The 16,406-nt window shown below is 35.5% G+C and overlaps 1 protein-coding gene across 1 annotated transcript; it reads right to left on the reverse strand.

Moving 5' to 3' along the window:
- Nucleotides 1-2,114: 2,114 nt before the first annotated feature.
- LOC311283704 (cadherin-related family member 2-like) lies at nucleotides 2,115-9,252 on the reverse strand. Its single transcript, XM_084398305.1, has 11 exons — nucleotides 7,224-9,252; nucleotides 7,070-7,138; nucleotides 6,448-6,611; nucleotides 6,310-6,351; nucleotides 6,108-6,197; nucleotides 5,928-6,017; nucleotides 5,529-5,633; nucleotides 3,599-3,712; nucleotides 3,420-3,513; nucleotides 3,190-3,302; nucleotides 2,115-3,076 (listed from the first exon to the last, which is right to left on the reverse strand). The coding sequence occupies exons 1-11, from the start codon at nucleotides 7,297-7,299 to the stop codon at nucleotides 2,957-2,959; spliced, it is 1,077 nt and encodes a 358-aa protein (XP_084254431.1). The 5' UTR covers nucleotides 7,300-9,252; the 3' UTR covers nucleotides 2,115-2,956.
- Between the last annotated feature and the right edge of the window lie 7,154 nt (nucleotides 9,253-16,406).

Here is a 16,406-nt window from a genome sequence, read left to right on the forward strand (position 1 = left end):
TGCTCGTAGAGAGAGCAGGTGCTCACGGGTGTAAGTGAGATAGTATTGACGGCCTGATAAACAATCCCCAGTTCCAAATGCCCATAAGCAAAGTAGTATCCATAGTAAAGCGATTTTCATGACGATAATATCCATAGCGAGATGCTATTTCGAGATTATATTTAAGATACCGTTCAAGATGCTATTCTAGCATGTAAAAAACTAGTCACAGACAGACAAACAAACAAACGGTGAGCACAGGGTCGACAGCAGGCCGCGCCCCCGGAAGCCGTTAAAGCAGTCAGAGAAAATCTAAAGTTAGAAAGTCAAGAGCCCAATTAAAGCAAACACTGATCTCCATAATGGTGACTTCAAACTCTATTATTTTCAATAAAACATCAACTTCTAAACCTCTGCTAATTCTATATAATAACTTTTATGACAAATTGGTTTGTAATACAATATTTTTAAATTACAGGAAACCACTTTTTTATTTTTTTTTTAAGTTTTTTTATGAGATCTAATATTGCTGGATCTCATGCTGCAGTAACACAGGGTTTGTGATGTGAATATATTAATGGATCAACACAATTGTTATATTCCAAAGACATCAGTGAATCAGGTTATTTTATGATGATTATAAGACCATCAACAGGTAACCATCATCACCTGATCTCATTTCACTTCAGCTTTCTTTGCTGCAGCAAATTATTTTGACAAACACACAGTCACAGCAGCCAGACAAAGACAATAGATATAACAATAGTTAAGAGCCCAACTAATGGAAACACTAATCACTGTTATGGTGACTTCAAATGAGTTAAACCTCTGTTAATTCTCAATAAAACTTCTGTAGACGTCTGACAGAAATAAAGTCAGTCTGGTTAGTAATAACTTAAACAAATACAACATCAAAACTCATCGGCTTAGACTGCATTTGAAGAAAAATAAACACAACAGTTTTCTGTAGCCTTGTGCGAACTTATTCAATAGAATTAGACTTCTAGAATGTTCTTTCCAGTGCAAAAAATAATATTTTTAGTTTAATTAGACAACATTTTAAGGAAGTGTAGTGCAAAAATCTTTATATAATTATACTTCCCTTATAGTTAACTTTCTTTCTAGTGCAAAACAAAAATACATAAAAAAACAGCTAATAAAGAAAATAGAAAATATTGCACTCAAATACTGCATTCAAGCAATACAACACCTCTATGTATGCACATACAATGGAAATCTCCTTTTCTCGAGAATATTGAAGCCTTTATTTTAAAACGCATTGCAGCTGCACAGCGAGAGCATCATAGCTCGTCTGAGCGAGCTGATTGGCTGTGCTGCGGCAACTGCATGAACCTATGGCGAGTTAGCAGTGGCGTGCGGTCCTATGGGAGCGCTTTGGTGCCCTGCCAACCTCGAGCGCGCCAATTTGGACGCGGCTGGAGAGTATAAATTCAGAGAAAACTCGCCAAAGGACTTTAGGTAATTGACTGAAGCGAAGTACCTGATATGAGGGAAATAGCAAATGTCTTCGTTCATAGTCTGACATATATTAGAAGCTATGTGTCTGTCATGGATTTGCACTGAATTGATTCTCAAAAATACGGAACAAAGTGCATTCCGTATCAGTTCAATACGGAACAAGACTTTTATGTGTCAAATACGGGACGATTCCGTATTATACGGAACGGTTGGCAACCCTAGTTGTAGTTCTTGTGTTGCTGCTTGTCTCTTTTTCTGTTCTCTTCTTTCTTCAGTGATTCTGCTTGTTAACTTATTAAGGCTGAGATTACTCCATATTTACTATACACAGACTTTGTGGCTCAGATAAGGTCCAGTTCTGGTTTATTTCTTTGCTCTTGGCTGACATGTGACATTGCTATGGCCTGCTTGTGGCCCAGATCTGGCAAACAGGAGTGAGCCGCCCAAGTGCCATCATTCCACGCTGCATGTGGGCCAGATCATCTTTCCATGGGTTCCAGATGTGGGCCGGATCTGGGCCGAAACAATGTTGCTATATTGCTCTATGGTGAAGTTACCCTGACGAAGGCACAAAGGCGAACTCCTGGGTCCATGGTTTAGCTTTCTTTCTGAAAGTAAATCCAATGATGGCAAGTTTGAAGATATCAAGTGTAGTTTTATTGGCATGTAGTATACAGGGAACAAAGTAAACATGAGGTCTATTTATACACAGAATAATGACTAAAAAGACACACGTGAACAATCAAGACAATAAACCAATGACAAAACAGAACTGAGAACACATGACTAAAACAACCAATCAGAACATGACATTCACAAGACAAGCACATGGCAAGATACATGAGGGCAAGGGAATCACATGACAAACAGGAAGCAAGACTATTAAAATTACACAATAAAAGACATGAAAACAAGAACATAAAACATAAACCAAAACCATGTGACATATTTATTTGTGAAGGAATAATTATCTCCTCATTTTATTGCAGTCAAACACACATGACATATAGTTTGTCTGAGCTGTGCATTAATTTTAACTTTAAGCTTTTATGCATAGCAAGAGAAGCAGACTCGCTTCTCAAATCTCAAAATACTTTTATGATGCACAATTAATTAAATTTATACACAGCTATGTCTTAAAGGATTTATAAACTTGAATTAATGCTGTCAAATTAAATGAACTGATAATTACAACACTTTTGACATGCAAAAATGCAAAATGTAAAAATACTAAAAATGGTGGTAATCGGTAAATGGTTACACATTTTATTTGTCTATTATAACTTGATCTTAATTATATGATGTTATTATGTTGCTGTCTGGCTGCCAGCCAATCACTGCATTACTGATCATGGTTTCTAGTATCGATATATATATATATATATATATATATAGTAATCTCAGACAACTTAATCCAGATATTTTAATTAAGATATAAATTGTTTGAAGAACCAAATTAGCCATAAAACATCTGTCATCTGTCAAATAATCTCATGTATTAAGCCAGGTGCGAAGAACTGACCCCCTGGTCAAATTCCGGCAGGTTGTCTTTCACATCCACAATGGTGACGAGGACCACAGCACCAGCTGTCTTACTGGCATCATCCTGCTGAGTTGCCTGTTTTAACAAGGAAACACTTTTTAGAAAATATATACAAAGTACATGATTTATTTTAGATTGATAAGATCAGCCTAATGGTTTTCATTTATGTCTTGAGAGGCTTCTGCTACCTGAACGAAAACAGCAATCTTCTCCATTCCCTCTCTGTCTAGAGCTGTCGTCACAGAGATGACCCCACTGTTTCGGTCAATTTTAAAGTTGTTCTGAAATTCATTTGGAATGACTGGAACAAAAATGACAATATATGCTTTGTTATTATCAGAAACTTACCAGATTGTGAGTGTATTTCATTATTATTTATTGTTTAGATTAGGACGTATAAGTGTGTCGTTGAGGGTACCGTTTGTTATGCTGTAAACTACAGGCTCGTTGATGCCTGTGTCTCCATCTTGAGCTTTTATGGCCTTAGGAGTGATGTCTGAGAAGCGTCCTACCTGTGCATGGACAGAAAGAGGGTTTTATGGCTGTGTGTCCTCAGACATGCGTTTAAAGTATCAATCTTGTCCTGACGTCATTTACCTGTTTTTCCTCAATTAATGCCTTGTAGAGACGGTGATCAAAGTAAGGGTTTAGGTTGTCAAAATCCTCAATTGTTATTGTAACTGTTGCTGTGTCATTGAGTCCTCCTATATCCTGCAAGAAAACAAACTCACTTACATTACTTATTTTGTAAAACAAATAGATACTTTGTATATACCAAATCTTTTTTGATATAAAAATAATAACATATATATATATATATATGGTCCCACTCTACAGAGTGTTAAAGTAACACTGAAGCAGTGGTTAATGAGCTAATTAAGTGACAATTGGGCATTAGTGATGAACACCTGCTATTAACAAGCAGAATCTCTGAAGGAAAGAGAAACACACGAACTACAACTGACTTCAGCCACAGCCTTAAGGCGGGCATACACTGTGCGATGACTGTGCGATTTCAGCAAGGTACCTACTCACACTGAACAACTAGATCGCATGCGATGTAAAGCCAAAGTAAAGGGTTTCTGTGCTCACAATATACGGTCCGAACGTCGAGCTGCGACTTCACTGCTCACACTATACGTGTGAAATATTCACGAATCAGCGCGATAAACCCCAGTGCCGGGTTGTGCCTATAGACGATATCATGTATCCAGAGATATTGTCAAAACAAGCATCAGTTATCAATATCAAGATGATTTATCATTTCCAATTTATGTATTAAATTATTATTAGTATTATTGTATTATTATTATTAATATTAGGGAAGGTCTAGGCTACTTTTATAATTAAATTGATAGGCTATTATAATTAAATTGCCACGCAATAATTTCATAGCGCATCACGGCATAACCAACACGCTGTGAGGATAATAAAATATTACATAGAAGCTTACTCCTCCTCATTGAAAATTGTCTAAAACATTTAGGTCAATTACAATAAATTATAGGCATATACCTAATTATTAACAGTCTATATGTCCGAACACTGCAATAATTCATCAATGCAAATTAAAAACAGCTTTATTCAAAAACATTGTTTAACAAATTAATAAAAGAGGCAAAGTGTACATCGCAGGTGGAAGAAGTGGGTAATGGTTAATCCATTTTGCAACACGAACTGGAGGTAAGCAACCGAAATTTGTATCTAGTTTGAACTACAGAACTTAAAGATCTCCCTCTTTTCATTTTTTATATATATTTTTTTGCTGCAGATGAAACTTCTATTTTCGCGCAGGAGCAGTGAGGGAAAAAAACACTGAGTTTAGGGCAATCGGTTCGTAGCTCTGCTTCAACTGTGCGATATAGTCACGAGGAGCGACCAAAATTTCTAACATGCCAGAAATTCATCCGACCATCCGATTGCGGGTCGGGAGAGGTTTATCGCCTCTCGTTTCCCCCTGTATACTTCACGAACACTGCACGACAAACGACGCACGACAAAGCTATAAATCGGCCCGACCCGAAAAAGAGTCGCATGAGTCAGAATTCAGCTCAAAATCGGATGAAAATCGCAGTGTATGCCCGCCTTTAGGGGCTGTTAACACAACACTGTTTTCAACCAAAAACATAAACCTTTTATGTGTTTTGGCCATTCTTTTACACAACAATGGCGTTTTGGGTGCCTGAAAACGCAAACTTCATCATAAAGTAGAATCATAAAGTAGAGTAGTTCATTAATTTTATCCCTGATTAAAACAGGTTATTTGTTATTAATATAATATATTTGCCAACAATACTTTCTTGCTACAGATCATCCAAAATTTAGATTTTTAAATACATTGTGGGAGAATAAAAAAATCTTAAAACAAACACAGCCATCAAGAGTCAGCAAATTAATACTAACAATGTTGACATGCTTCAACTTCCCACAATGTATTTAAAGTTGACATTAACATTGATTTAACATTATTTCAATGGTTTTTGCTATCTGGGGTATACTGGTAGGATGTCAGAGGGTTTGTATTTACTCTAGCTAACACAGTGAAGATATACTGTGTAGCATTGTAGTTCAGATGTTTGATCAATATGATGCCCCCGTTCCCTACAATTGTGAAGACAGCTGGTACCGGAGGCTGTTAACAGAGAAGAAGGAAGGAATTAAAATGGGACATGCATAAATTCATATAGACAAACTGAATTTTTTTTGTAAAAATAAACTTTAGGTTTTTTGTTTATAATCAAAGTGCAGAATTTCCAACACAAGAACCCTCTAGCATCTGTAAGGTACAACAGTTGGGGCTTGAACATTGTCAATTCAAATGTAGGAAGCCATTTCACACATTTAGTCTATGTAGGACTTTCGCATTCAACAGTTTTGTGGAAGCTTATTGTGTATATAAAATATTTAAAAATTGTTCATGACTCACCAGTATAGAATATGAAACTCTATTGTTTCCTTCAGTAATATCTTTATCAATAGCCGTCACCTTGAGCACTTCTGAACCCTGAATCGTCGACTAGAATGAAAGACACAGTTTACTAGAGATGTGAGGGCCTTCAGAGGCCAAACACACTACATCTGTATAAAGATGTGACATTATACACACCTTTAACAGTGTGATGTTGTATGTTTTGCTCTGGAAGATTGGAGGGTTGTCATTGACATCCATAACATTTACTATACGGGAGTTTTTCGGCTGAAATGGAAAATGAAGACTTTATAGAAAAGGTTTATTTGCTGAATCCTTATTTCTATAATACTTTGTCTTATTAATTTATTTTATGATGTTATTGTTTAAATAAACATACCCCATTGAAGCAGGTGACATGATAAGTCAAATATGTGTAATCCTAGAAGGAACAAAACATACAAAGAGACACTATATGAAAAAATCAAATGCAATAATATCTATCTATCGACAGTGGATCAGTGAGGGTGGAACAGACCATCTTTATTTCTTCAGCATCCAGTGGTCTGATGGTGCGTACAGTAGCGTTCGAGTCTCCCGCAGAGTAAACCAGCTCTAACATTGACAGAACATTGAAAGACATATGTGGCTCCAGATACAGACGATCATAGGGTCCGATATTAGTGATAATCTCTACATCTCCTGTAAACCAGATCAAATACACATTAAAATACATTTTCTAACACACAATCTAAAACATAAATACTCGATAATGCCAGTATTATTTCGCATTACTTGTGATACTCTTTAATTACCAAGGTCCATTTAAGGTCCTTTATCTAAATATTTACAACAAATTAAAATTAATAAAACATTATTTTTATATGAATTATTGTAATTAAAAACAAATAATTATATTCAGAGGTGGAGAGTCCAGGGGTCAGAAAGTAAAAGTCCTGCCATATATTTATTCCACCCATGAACTCGTTCATGGGTGGAATAAACATATGGCAGGACTTTTACTTTCTGACCCCTGGAATCTCCACCTCTGATTATATTATATGATGTTGTATTATATTATATTATATTATATTATATTATATTATATTATATTATATTATATTATATTATATTATATTATAAATGTGGGCATATCTCACCTTCATATCCCTCCGAGATCAATCCTACAACGATATTACTTCCACTTGCACAGTTTATCTCTGTGGAACCTTGAACAACAAGCCATTAGTTTCAGGATTAAATGATTAAATGTAATAGATAGATAGATAGATAGATCGAATAAATTTGACTTACCAATAGCGCTCCTAACACTGTGGACATGCAGACAAGCTAAAATAATTAAAACAGAGAATAAGGCCATCTTTTCCATAATTCACTGACGGTGCAGCTTGTATTTTGAAGCCTGGCAATGAAGAGAATGACTATATATTCTCTGTTATTTATTGTATACCATAAACAGTTATGGCCTCTGCTGTAAGCACGTATCAAAGGTGCTTCATATAGGCCGATAATGCAAGATTGACAGCAAATGGGACGGAGTGACTGGAAAGAGTATCAGATTACAAGTTCATTTATGGATATCTGACATTTTAAACCTTTGTAACTATTGGGACATTCTACCAGAAATGTACATTATCTGTCCTTGAATTGTTACAGTGAATAAAAAAGTATTTCATCCAAAAATTTCTAAAACGGGCTCATAGTTGATTTCTGTTAGGTTCTCAGATATTTTTTTCTTTATTAAAAACACTTTTGAAAATTACAAATCCTGTCCATGTCCTTGTCCTCAGCCAAATTGGAGCTACAGCTTTCATAGTTTTGTTATGCTAAAAACTGTTATTTAGAAAAAAAAACTCATCAATAACAAGTTTAAGCTGTTATCATTCACATCAACTGATCAAAAACATAAAATTATATATAAATTCTACAAATAAATTCTATTTTACAACTGTCCCCATGTTTTGGTCAGTCCTGTCACGTTTACATAAAACTCTACATAAAATGTGTGAAATACACCTTTAAGGGAATCACTCAGAGGAAGTGACATCATTTGACCCAGGTGAAGCTTACATTGATTAAGGCTGAATTCTTGCATTGAATTGTATGATTTTAAGCTTGTTTTTGTATGTTTTTTTTTTAGGAAGACGAGCTAAAGGGTCAGGCCCTGTCACGGTTAAACATTCCAGAAAATAATGAAAATGTTTTAAATCCAAAACATGTCTAAAAAGGTTATTGAAATTCCTTGCTTGCATGTTAACAGTTTTTATGCTAGCATGCTAGCAGGCTGAGTAATGGCAGTTTACAATAGGGCTGGGCGATTTAAATCGCGATATTGTTATGCGCATCTCGTCAGTAAAGCCGGTTCCTTGATTTAGTAGTAAATCTCCATCACCTGCTTTCAGATGGAGCGGCATTTAGGGCTTAGAAGATAATTAAGTGATTCATTTAGTGATGATTGAGCATTATTGAAGACACCTGATGTTAACAAGCAGAATCACTGAAGAAGAAAAGCACAAATTGTAAGTTACCATTAAGGTGATGGGTGTTTGCTTTAGTTGGGCTCTAGACCATTATATGTTTACTTTAATATTTACTGTTGTTTGTCTGCTGTTATTGATTTATAACAGTTAAATGAACAAAGTAAAATGTTATCTTATAGTGTTGGTTATGTTTTGACATAATCATACTGTGATCTGAAAAGTGAAACATATTAAGATAGTTTGGTTTAACTTGTTAGCAGCAGTTTTGTGATTCTTCAGCCTATGATTATCAGGACTTTACTTATAATTCAAAATATTTAATAAACATTGCTCTAATCAAAAAGACGTTCAGACATCAATAATCAGCCTGTGAATCTCAACAATGGTGGTGACAATAATAAAGCATGTTGCAGTGGTTGCCACCAATCACAACTCATTAATGGCTCCCATCATGCATTGCGGTATGAATAAATTATGATCTGAATTGTCTATGTAATTTACTTTTCCTAATTGAATATTCTGCTCCTCACCATTGTTGAGATGCATAGACTGAATCTTGACATCTGTGTGTGCCTAAAAGAATGATTTTTTTTTTTTTAAACAAGTTTTAAGAAATCCTTTATATCAAAAATTCTGGCCATTTATTCAGATTCACAGTTATGGTGTAACCAACAACATAAATCGAAGTCAGAAAGAAGGATCTTAATGAGCTCAGTGATCAAGTTCAAATGATGATTGTCATAATATAACCAACAAAGATCACTTTTTTTTCTTTGTTCAACTGGCAGTTTTAACTCAGATACAACCGCCAAACAAAATCTATAGTGCACATGAAAGGGTCAGAGCCCAACTAAAGCAACTACCCATCACAATAATGGTAACTTACAATTTGTGATTTTCTCCTTCAGCGATTCTACTTGTTAACATCAGGTGTCTTCAATAATGCTCAATCATCACTAAATTAATCACTTAGTTATCTCATTAAAGGAGAACTCCGGTCAATTTTAACATTGAGCTCATTTTTTTGTACATTTGGAGTGCTGTCAATACAGAGAACAACGACAAAAATCGGTGTTGCCTACACCGAGTTATTCTATTTTTAAAATTTGCACCCTATTGACTTCAATGGGGCAAGTAGTAAGCCTGCTTTTTAGCCTCTTAACATCCTTTAAGTGTCATTACAAGTGCACAGAAAATGTGAGTGATTCCTTCCGAGTGAACACGAGTGGATCTGACTGCAGTAGATGTTAGAGATATTAATAAAAATGAAGTTAATTCAGCCAGCGCTCATACCTTTGTTTACGTCCTGTTTTCGGTGGAAGGCCATAGTAATCGATTGTCGAGTTCACGCGCGTGATCATAGGTACTAAACCTATGCGCGTGAACTCGACAATCGATTACTATGGCCTTCCACCGAAAACAGGACGTAAACAAAGGTATGAGCGCTGGCTGAATTAACTTCATTTTTATTAATATCTCTAACATCTACTGCAGTCAGATCCACTCGTGTTCACTCGGAAGGAATCACTCACATTTTCTGTGCACTTGTAATGACACTTAAAGGATGTTAAGAGGCTAAAAAGCAGGCTTACTACTTGCCCCATTGAAGTCAATAGGGTGCAAATTTTAAAAATAGAATAACTCGGTGTAGGCAACACCGATTTTTGTCGTTGTTCTCTGTATTGACAGCACTCCAAATGTACAAAAAAATTAGCTCAATGTTAAAATTGACCGGAGTTCTCCTTTAACGTAAACACTCTTGAGTGTGGACTCATACTCTCCCAGGGGTGTTAATTTAACACTGGAGATTTTGCTGTATACAAAGAGCCGTAGTTAACTGACAAGCTGAGCCATATCGCATTAAATATCGTTGGCGATACGTCCGCGATATTGATGTGATTTGGCTCAGCTTGTCAGTTAACTACGGCTCTTTGTAGTAAATGCCGCTTCATCTGAAAGCAGGTGATGGCGATTTACTACTAATCAAGGAACCGGCATTACTGATGAGATGCGCATAACAATATCGCGATTTAAATCGTCCAGCCCTAGTTTACAATGGCCAACCGCCAGGCCCTGTCACATCAGGCCCTGTCACATTCCTGTGTGACACGGCCTTACAAATTAATGTTATTGTTCTTTTTTATTACATTTATTGCATATGTTATGTATTTAACGCATGCAATAGTAAAATGAAGGCCCAGGTGCTTGATTTTTATACAACTGTGGCCATGGAAGTGATTTAAACACCTGAATTCAATTATTTGGAGGGCTGTCCCAATACTTTTGGCAATATTATGTATGTCCTTGGCTGAATTTTACCATAGTCTAATAATACTTTAACATTAAAATTATAATAATAATTTAAAAAAGAAATGCCAATCAAAACCTAAATAAAGAACACAAAACATAACTTTTTCTGCATCATCAAAATCCATAAAGTCAGTCCTGTCACAGTACCGTCAGTCCTGTCACGCCATGGTCAGTCCTGTCACACAGGAAATATGACAAAAGTGTACTATTTGAGGAAATATTAATTAATTAATCTCTTTAACTGTGTAGATGAAGGTGGGGGTATATATCCACTACTATGTTTTTATAAAAATCTCCTATGTAAAGGTAGTTATTTTACAACTATATGAGTGCCTGGCGGGTATTCTGTGATTTTGTGTACTACAGTTGACCGAAAAGTTACTTATATTTCTTAAAGGAATTATAAAACCATGTTAGATACAATCAGGGACATGTGATCAATAAGAAAATGCTATCTGTATCAAAGAAATTCATTAGGAAACCATTCTAACATATACAAATTTGTCTGTGACAGGGCCTGACATTTTAGGGGTGAAATGCGTATAAAAATGTATTTTATTTAATCATAAAAACATGCTGAGATGGCATGATATGTGTTTCTCATAGTTTAACATGTCCTCCATATGTCTCAACGTTCAGATTTAAGAAAAATATATTTTTTTCCCCAAGATTTTTTAAAGTGGAAATGTACGTTTCTGGTAGAATGTCCCCTTTACTTAATCTTCTTCTGTTACTCATTAAATGGTTTTAATAGCTATGTTTCCATCCAAAGTTGCAAATTTAACTTATGCACAAAATTGAAATATCGCATAAAACATTTGCAAAAAGTAGGAGAAGCCGCTGTATATAATAATTTCCGTGTATGATAAATTACTTGCACCTCAACACAATAAACGTGTTATCTTGGTTTCGGAGGCGGATGCTGCTGTTTTTCGTGTAAGAGAGTTCTGGGAGGTGATTATACTAAACCACTTTGACGACAGACTTTGCAAGTCGCACGGGTATATTTGTGGCAATAGCCAACAATACGTTGTTTGGGTAAAAATTATCGATTTTTTTTTTATGCCAAAAATGATTGGGATATTAATTCTTAACCAGCAGCGGCCCGCCGGCGGGCCGGATGGGGCGTGGCTAAACTTTTATTAATTTTTTATGCTTTGTTTTATAACAAATATTCAACTGACAATCATAAACTATGCATCATTTGAAAGCTAAAACACTCAAGAATCATGTTCTAAACTTGTTTTTGCAATCAATACACCAGAGAGGAAAGGGTTAAATTAAATGCAAGAGGACTGGTTATGAAAAAATAAGCAAAATGAACCGCTATACTCATCTTTCATCTCGTATGGTTCATATCAGTTCGGACGAATCCAAGAAACAACAGCATACATTACACTGTAAGGGTCCACTCTTCAAAATGCATCCCACTTTTTAATCCAAAACAATGACAAAATAGGGAAAAAAATGAAATATCCTCCTTTGTTTGCATGAGCGTTTTCGAGATAGAGTTCGCATCACGTTCATTTTCAAAGAAATATCGATTCTAATCCGTATTCCAACACTCAAAAGCCATCTCACCCCCGTACTTTACACTCTTCCGGATAAAATGAGACATTCCACAGGTCTCTCCTTCAATCACAGGCTTTGTTACTGACCAAAACAGTAAGAGACCGACTGACAGGCTGAGCGCGCTGTCAATCTCGCACCTGGGGTTTCGACTGGATAAAAGCCTGGATAAAGCCGGCCAATGTCCAGTCGGCAAAGTTTTGATTGATGGGAGTATTAGCCAACTAAAATCGATTGCAGTGATAGTCAGTTTATGCAAGCATATTCGTCAAATTCAAGTGCTCAATGTTTTCATTCACATGCGCGCTTTCGCCACACGCGCGGCTCGCAGACACGCACACACATAATGCACCGACCATAGACTGTAAACAAACACACACACGCAACGTTTTGACACATGAAGCTTGCATAAATGCACGGATTTACTCCAAAGCATGTTTCTGATCATCTCGATCATGGATCGTCGACTACAGAAGAGATTTGAACGTGTTATTGATGAAGATGAAGATGAAGAGGAGCCGCGACGAAGAGCAGCAGAAAGTAATAGGATATTCATTATAATTATCAGTTTATTGCAATTTATTTGAGTAAAAACCACGTTTGTAATTACAAAATATTCTAAAACATTTATTGTTTTCTTTTTATGTATGTTATACATTAGTTTGAAAACGATCACTGCTGGAATGTCTATAGATGTAGTGAGAAATCACTGTTTTTGCTATTAGAATTGTTCAAAATAAAGGGAATTTTGTTCAAATGTTCAAATGTTGTGCTGAAATCGTTTTTTTTCTTGTGTGGTTTGAAGGGCAGAACAGTTCTGAATTGATATACATGTATGTAGTAGGCCTATGTAGTGTTTACTCCTTATGTCAAGGTGTTGGGTGCCAGGTGTACATTTGGAGTCTCCAAATTGCATTTTGGAAAGGACGCCTATACTTTTCTTGAATAAAAGCTTACAGAAACTACATTTTTGGGAGTATCATCCTCAAATTTGAATCTAAACATGGTCAGACATTCAGTTTTATCTGTATGGTGTTTTCAGGCCCTTAACATAAAAGTCTGATACATTTTTCCCTAAGTGAAGTTAATTCAAAGAAATCGTGAGTCACTTTCATGTAAATTTGACCTTGTTTTATTCTGTTCCTATGCTAATTTGAGTTATAATGACTCTTGAGTAACTAAGTTTCAAGTGTCTAGATTAAAAAAAGATCAGAGTTATGAATGTGGACCATAGGGTTTAAGAGCTACAGACATTTGTATTTGGGTATGTCATTTTCTGAAAATTCTCAAAAATAGGGGCGCTGGTTAAGAGGTTTTAAGTAAAGATCATGTTCCATGAAGATATTTTGTAAATTTCCTACCATAAATATATAAAACATTTTTTTTTTTTTTGTGAATAAATGCAGCACAATCGCAAACATAAATGTACAACTTTAAAGGTGATTTTCTTAATGTTTCGATTTTTTTTTGCACCCTCAGATTCCAGATATTCAAATAGTTATATCTCGGCCAAATACTGTCATATCCCAACAAACCATACATCAATGGAAAGAATTTTTATACAGCTTTCAGAGGATGTAGAAATCAATAATAAAAAAATAAATAAAAAAATACTCATGTGACTGGTTTTGTGGTTCAGGATCATAATTGTTAGATTCCCAATGCAGCCAAAAATGACTAATGCACAATAAGAGTTAACAGTCCAACTAATGGAAATACTAGTCACTGTTATGGTGACTTCAAATGAAACACATTAGAGTTAAAACTCTAGAGTTATAGAGTTAACTAGAGTTATAACAGAAATAAAGTCAGTCTGGTTAGTAATAAGTGAAGCTGGTAATGCTGTTTGTGGAGTTGTTTAATCCTCCTCTGCTGAGATCTTCACAGATTTAATGTCTTCTTTTCTCTTCAGTTGATTTCATCTAAGACTGTGTCTGAAGTCAGTTGTACACTGTAAAATTAAATGCAAAAAAAAAATTATGCAAATCGATTGCCATAAAAAACACAAGTGAAATAGGAATAGAATGTTGTACTGACAAATGCTTAGTAAATATTGTTCACTTACACATGAGTTCTAGTAACTAAAAAATAACTGAGTACTTGATAATGTACTGTAGATTTACTCTTGATTTACTATAGCTAGCATTGTTGTGTTTCACATGCTGAATGTTGAAGTCTGTGTGTCACTCAAGCTGGTCAATTGTGAGATGTTGTCACAAATATAGAGGGATTTTATCAACCCAATACATTTTTTGCAAGGTGTTAAATGACACAAGTGTTAGCACACATAAAAAAATAAAATAAAATAAAAAACAGTAAAAACAAATTAAACGACATGAGATAAGTAATAAATAGTTTGCTTTTAAAAGGTAACTTTACTCAAACTAAATCAGTCATAATAGAGTTAGTTAGAAGTTAAAAGTAACCTATTTATTACTTATCTTACTTTGAAAACAAATAACTGTGATTTCTTGTTGCATCGCTGCATCCATATGAAGAGATTTACAAACATGTAAATTAAGTTATAAGTGCCCAACTAACGGGACACTGATCACCATAATGGTGAGTTCAAACAAAAACATTTTAGGAAAATCAACATCAATTTATAAAGTCAGCTTATGATGTTCTCTAAAAGAATTTTTTTTTTGTATTTACAATTCAACTTTCATGATGACTTTGGACAATGAGTGACTGCAACTATGAAAGATAACTGCGTAAGTGGAGGAAATAAGTAAAAAAGTATCTTAAAATTGATAAAAACATACAAAAGAGTGTCGGGACAATGATAGACTGTGCATGTGCGTTTATCAAATCTTTACTAGCGAGATATTGGCTTGCTTTATCCAGCTCATAGTCCTGACTTTAGCAGTGACTGAGGCAATAAAATAATCTTTTCAGATTATATTTGAGGAAACTGATTACAATTTACGATATAAGTGATAACGCAAGAGCTCCCACGAAACTTACTGATCATTTATTAGTGTTATGTAGTCTTAAACTGCTATCTTTTCAAAGACAAAGAGGAAAGGTCAATCTGCTCTCACACATGACATTGAGTGCCATCTGTTAATTCTCAATAAAACTTCTGTAGACGTGTGACAGAAATAAAGTCAGTCTGGTTAGTAATAAGTGAAGCTGGATATGCTGTTTGTGGAGTTGTTTAATCCTCCTCTGCTGAGATCTTCACAGATTTAATGTCTTCTTTTCTCTTCAGTTGATTTCATCTTAGGCTGTGTCTGAAGTCAGTCGTAGTTTTTGTGTTTCTGCTCGTCTCTTCTCTTTTTTTTCTATTTTTATCTCTTTTTATCTCTGCTTCAACACATACGCCGTCAGATCTGGGAAAATGTGCACCTTTTTTCCTTTATACTCCAGAGATTTCTCTCTGGCCAGCTTCATTATTAACTCCTTCGTTTGGTAATGATGTATCCTGATAATAAATGCTCTTGGACGATCGTCTCTCGGTCTGTGCAGCGTACTGTGTGCCTGGTCGATCACGATAGGTTTGGTGAAATGTTCCGCTCCCAGCTGTTTTGGAAGTAACTCTGCAATAAATTCGGTACGTCTGCCGTTTTCTTCCTTCTCTGCAACGCCTACCAGCCGGATGTTATTGCGTCTGGAGCGAGACTCAAGATCATTACATTTATCTCTAAGTTTCTTACATTCTTCCATCAGTTCCACACACTGCTTTTCAACACTAGTCAGAGTTTCCTGATTCGTAGTAGCGTCTTCAATTGCCGTGACTCTTTCTGCGATGTCTGTCAGTGTAACTCATAGTATCAGTGTAACTCATAGTTCAGTAACTGTTTGCGTGAACGTGTTGAATTTTTGGCTAAAGGAAGCATTTAAAGCTGTTATCGCATCCATGATGTCTTGATTACTAGGATAAGTTGCACTACCAGTAGCGCTAATTAGCCCCGACTCCCCCGTAGCATTTTCCGCGGCCTTGCCCTGGTTGTCGGTCTCTTCATTTTGTTTGTCTTTTTTTTCTGGATGTTTTGGCATTGTTTTAGTTGATTCCTGACTCAAGATTGAACAAATTTAAGGGTTAAATGTCTAATTACAGATTATTTTATCGTGAAATTATTGGAGGATTTGCGGAGCTTAGACAAGAGCAGCT

Source organism: Rutilus rutilus (assembly GCF_951802725.1).
Source record: "Rutilus rutilus genome assembly, chromosome: 2".
Classification (NCBI taxonomy): domain Eukaryota; kingdom Metazoa; phylum Chordata; class Actinopteri; order Cypriniformes; family Leuciscidae; genus Rutilus; species Rutilus rutilus.

Bases quoted from the DNA above. Each gene is read 5' to 3' on its own strand.
- LOC311283704 (XM_084398305.1), bottom strand. From the start codon at position 7,299: ATGGAAAAGATGGCCTTATTCTCTGTTTTAATTATTTTAGCTTGTCTG. The intron at 3,713-5,528 runs GTAAATACAAAC...GTTTTCTTGCAG, and splicing joins TCTTCACTGTGTTAGCTAGA to GATATAGGAGGACTCAATGA. The intron at 3,514-3,598 runs GTAAATGACGTC...GTCCATGCACAG, and splicing joins CATTAATTGAGGAAAAACAG to GTAGGACGCTTCTCAGACAT.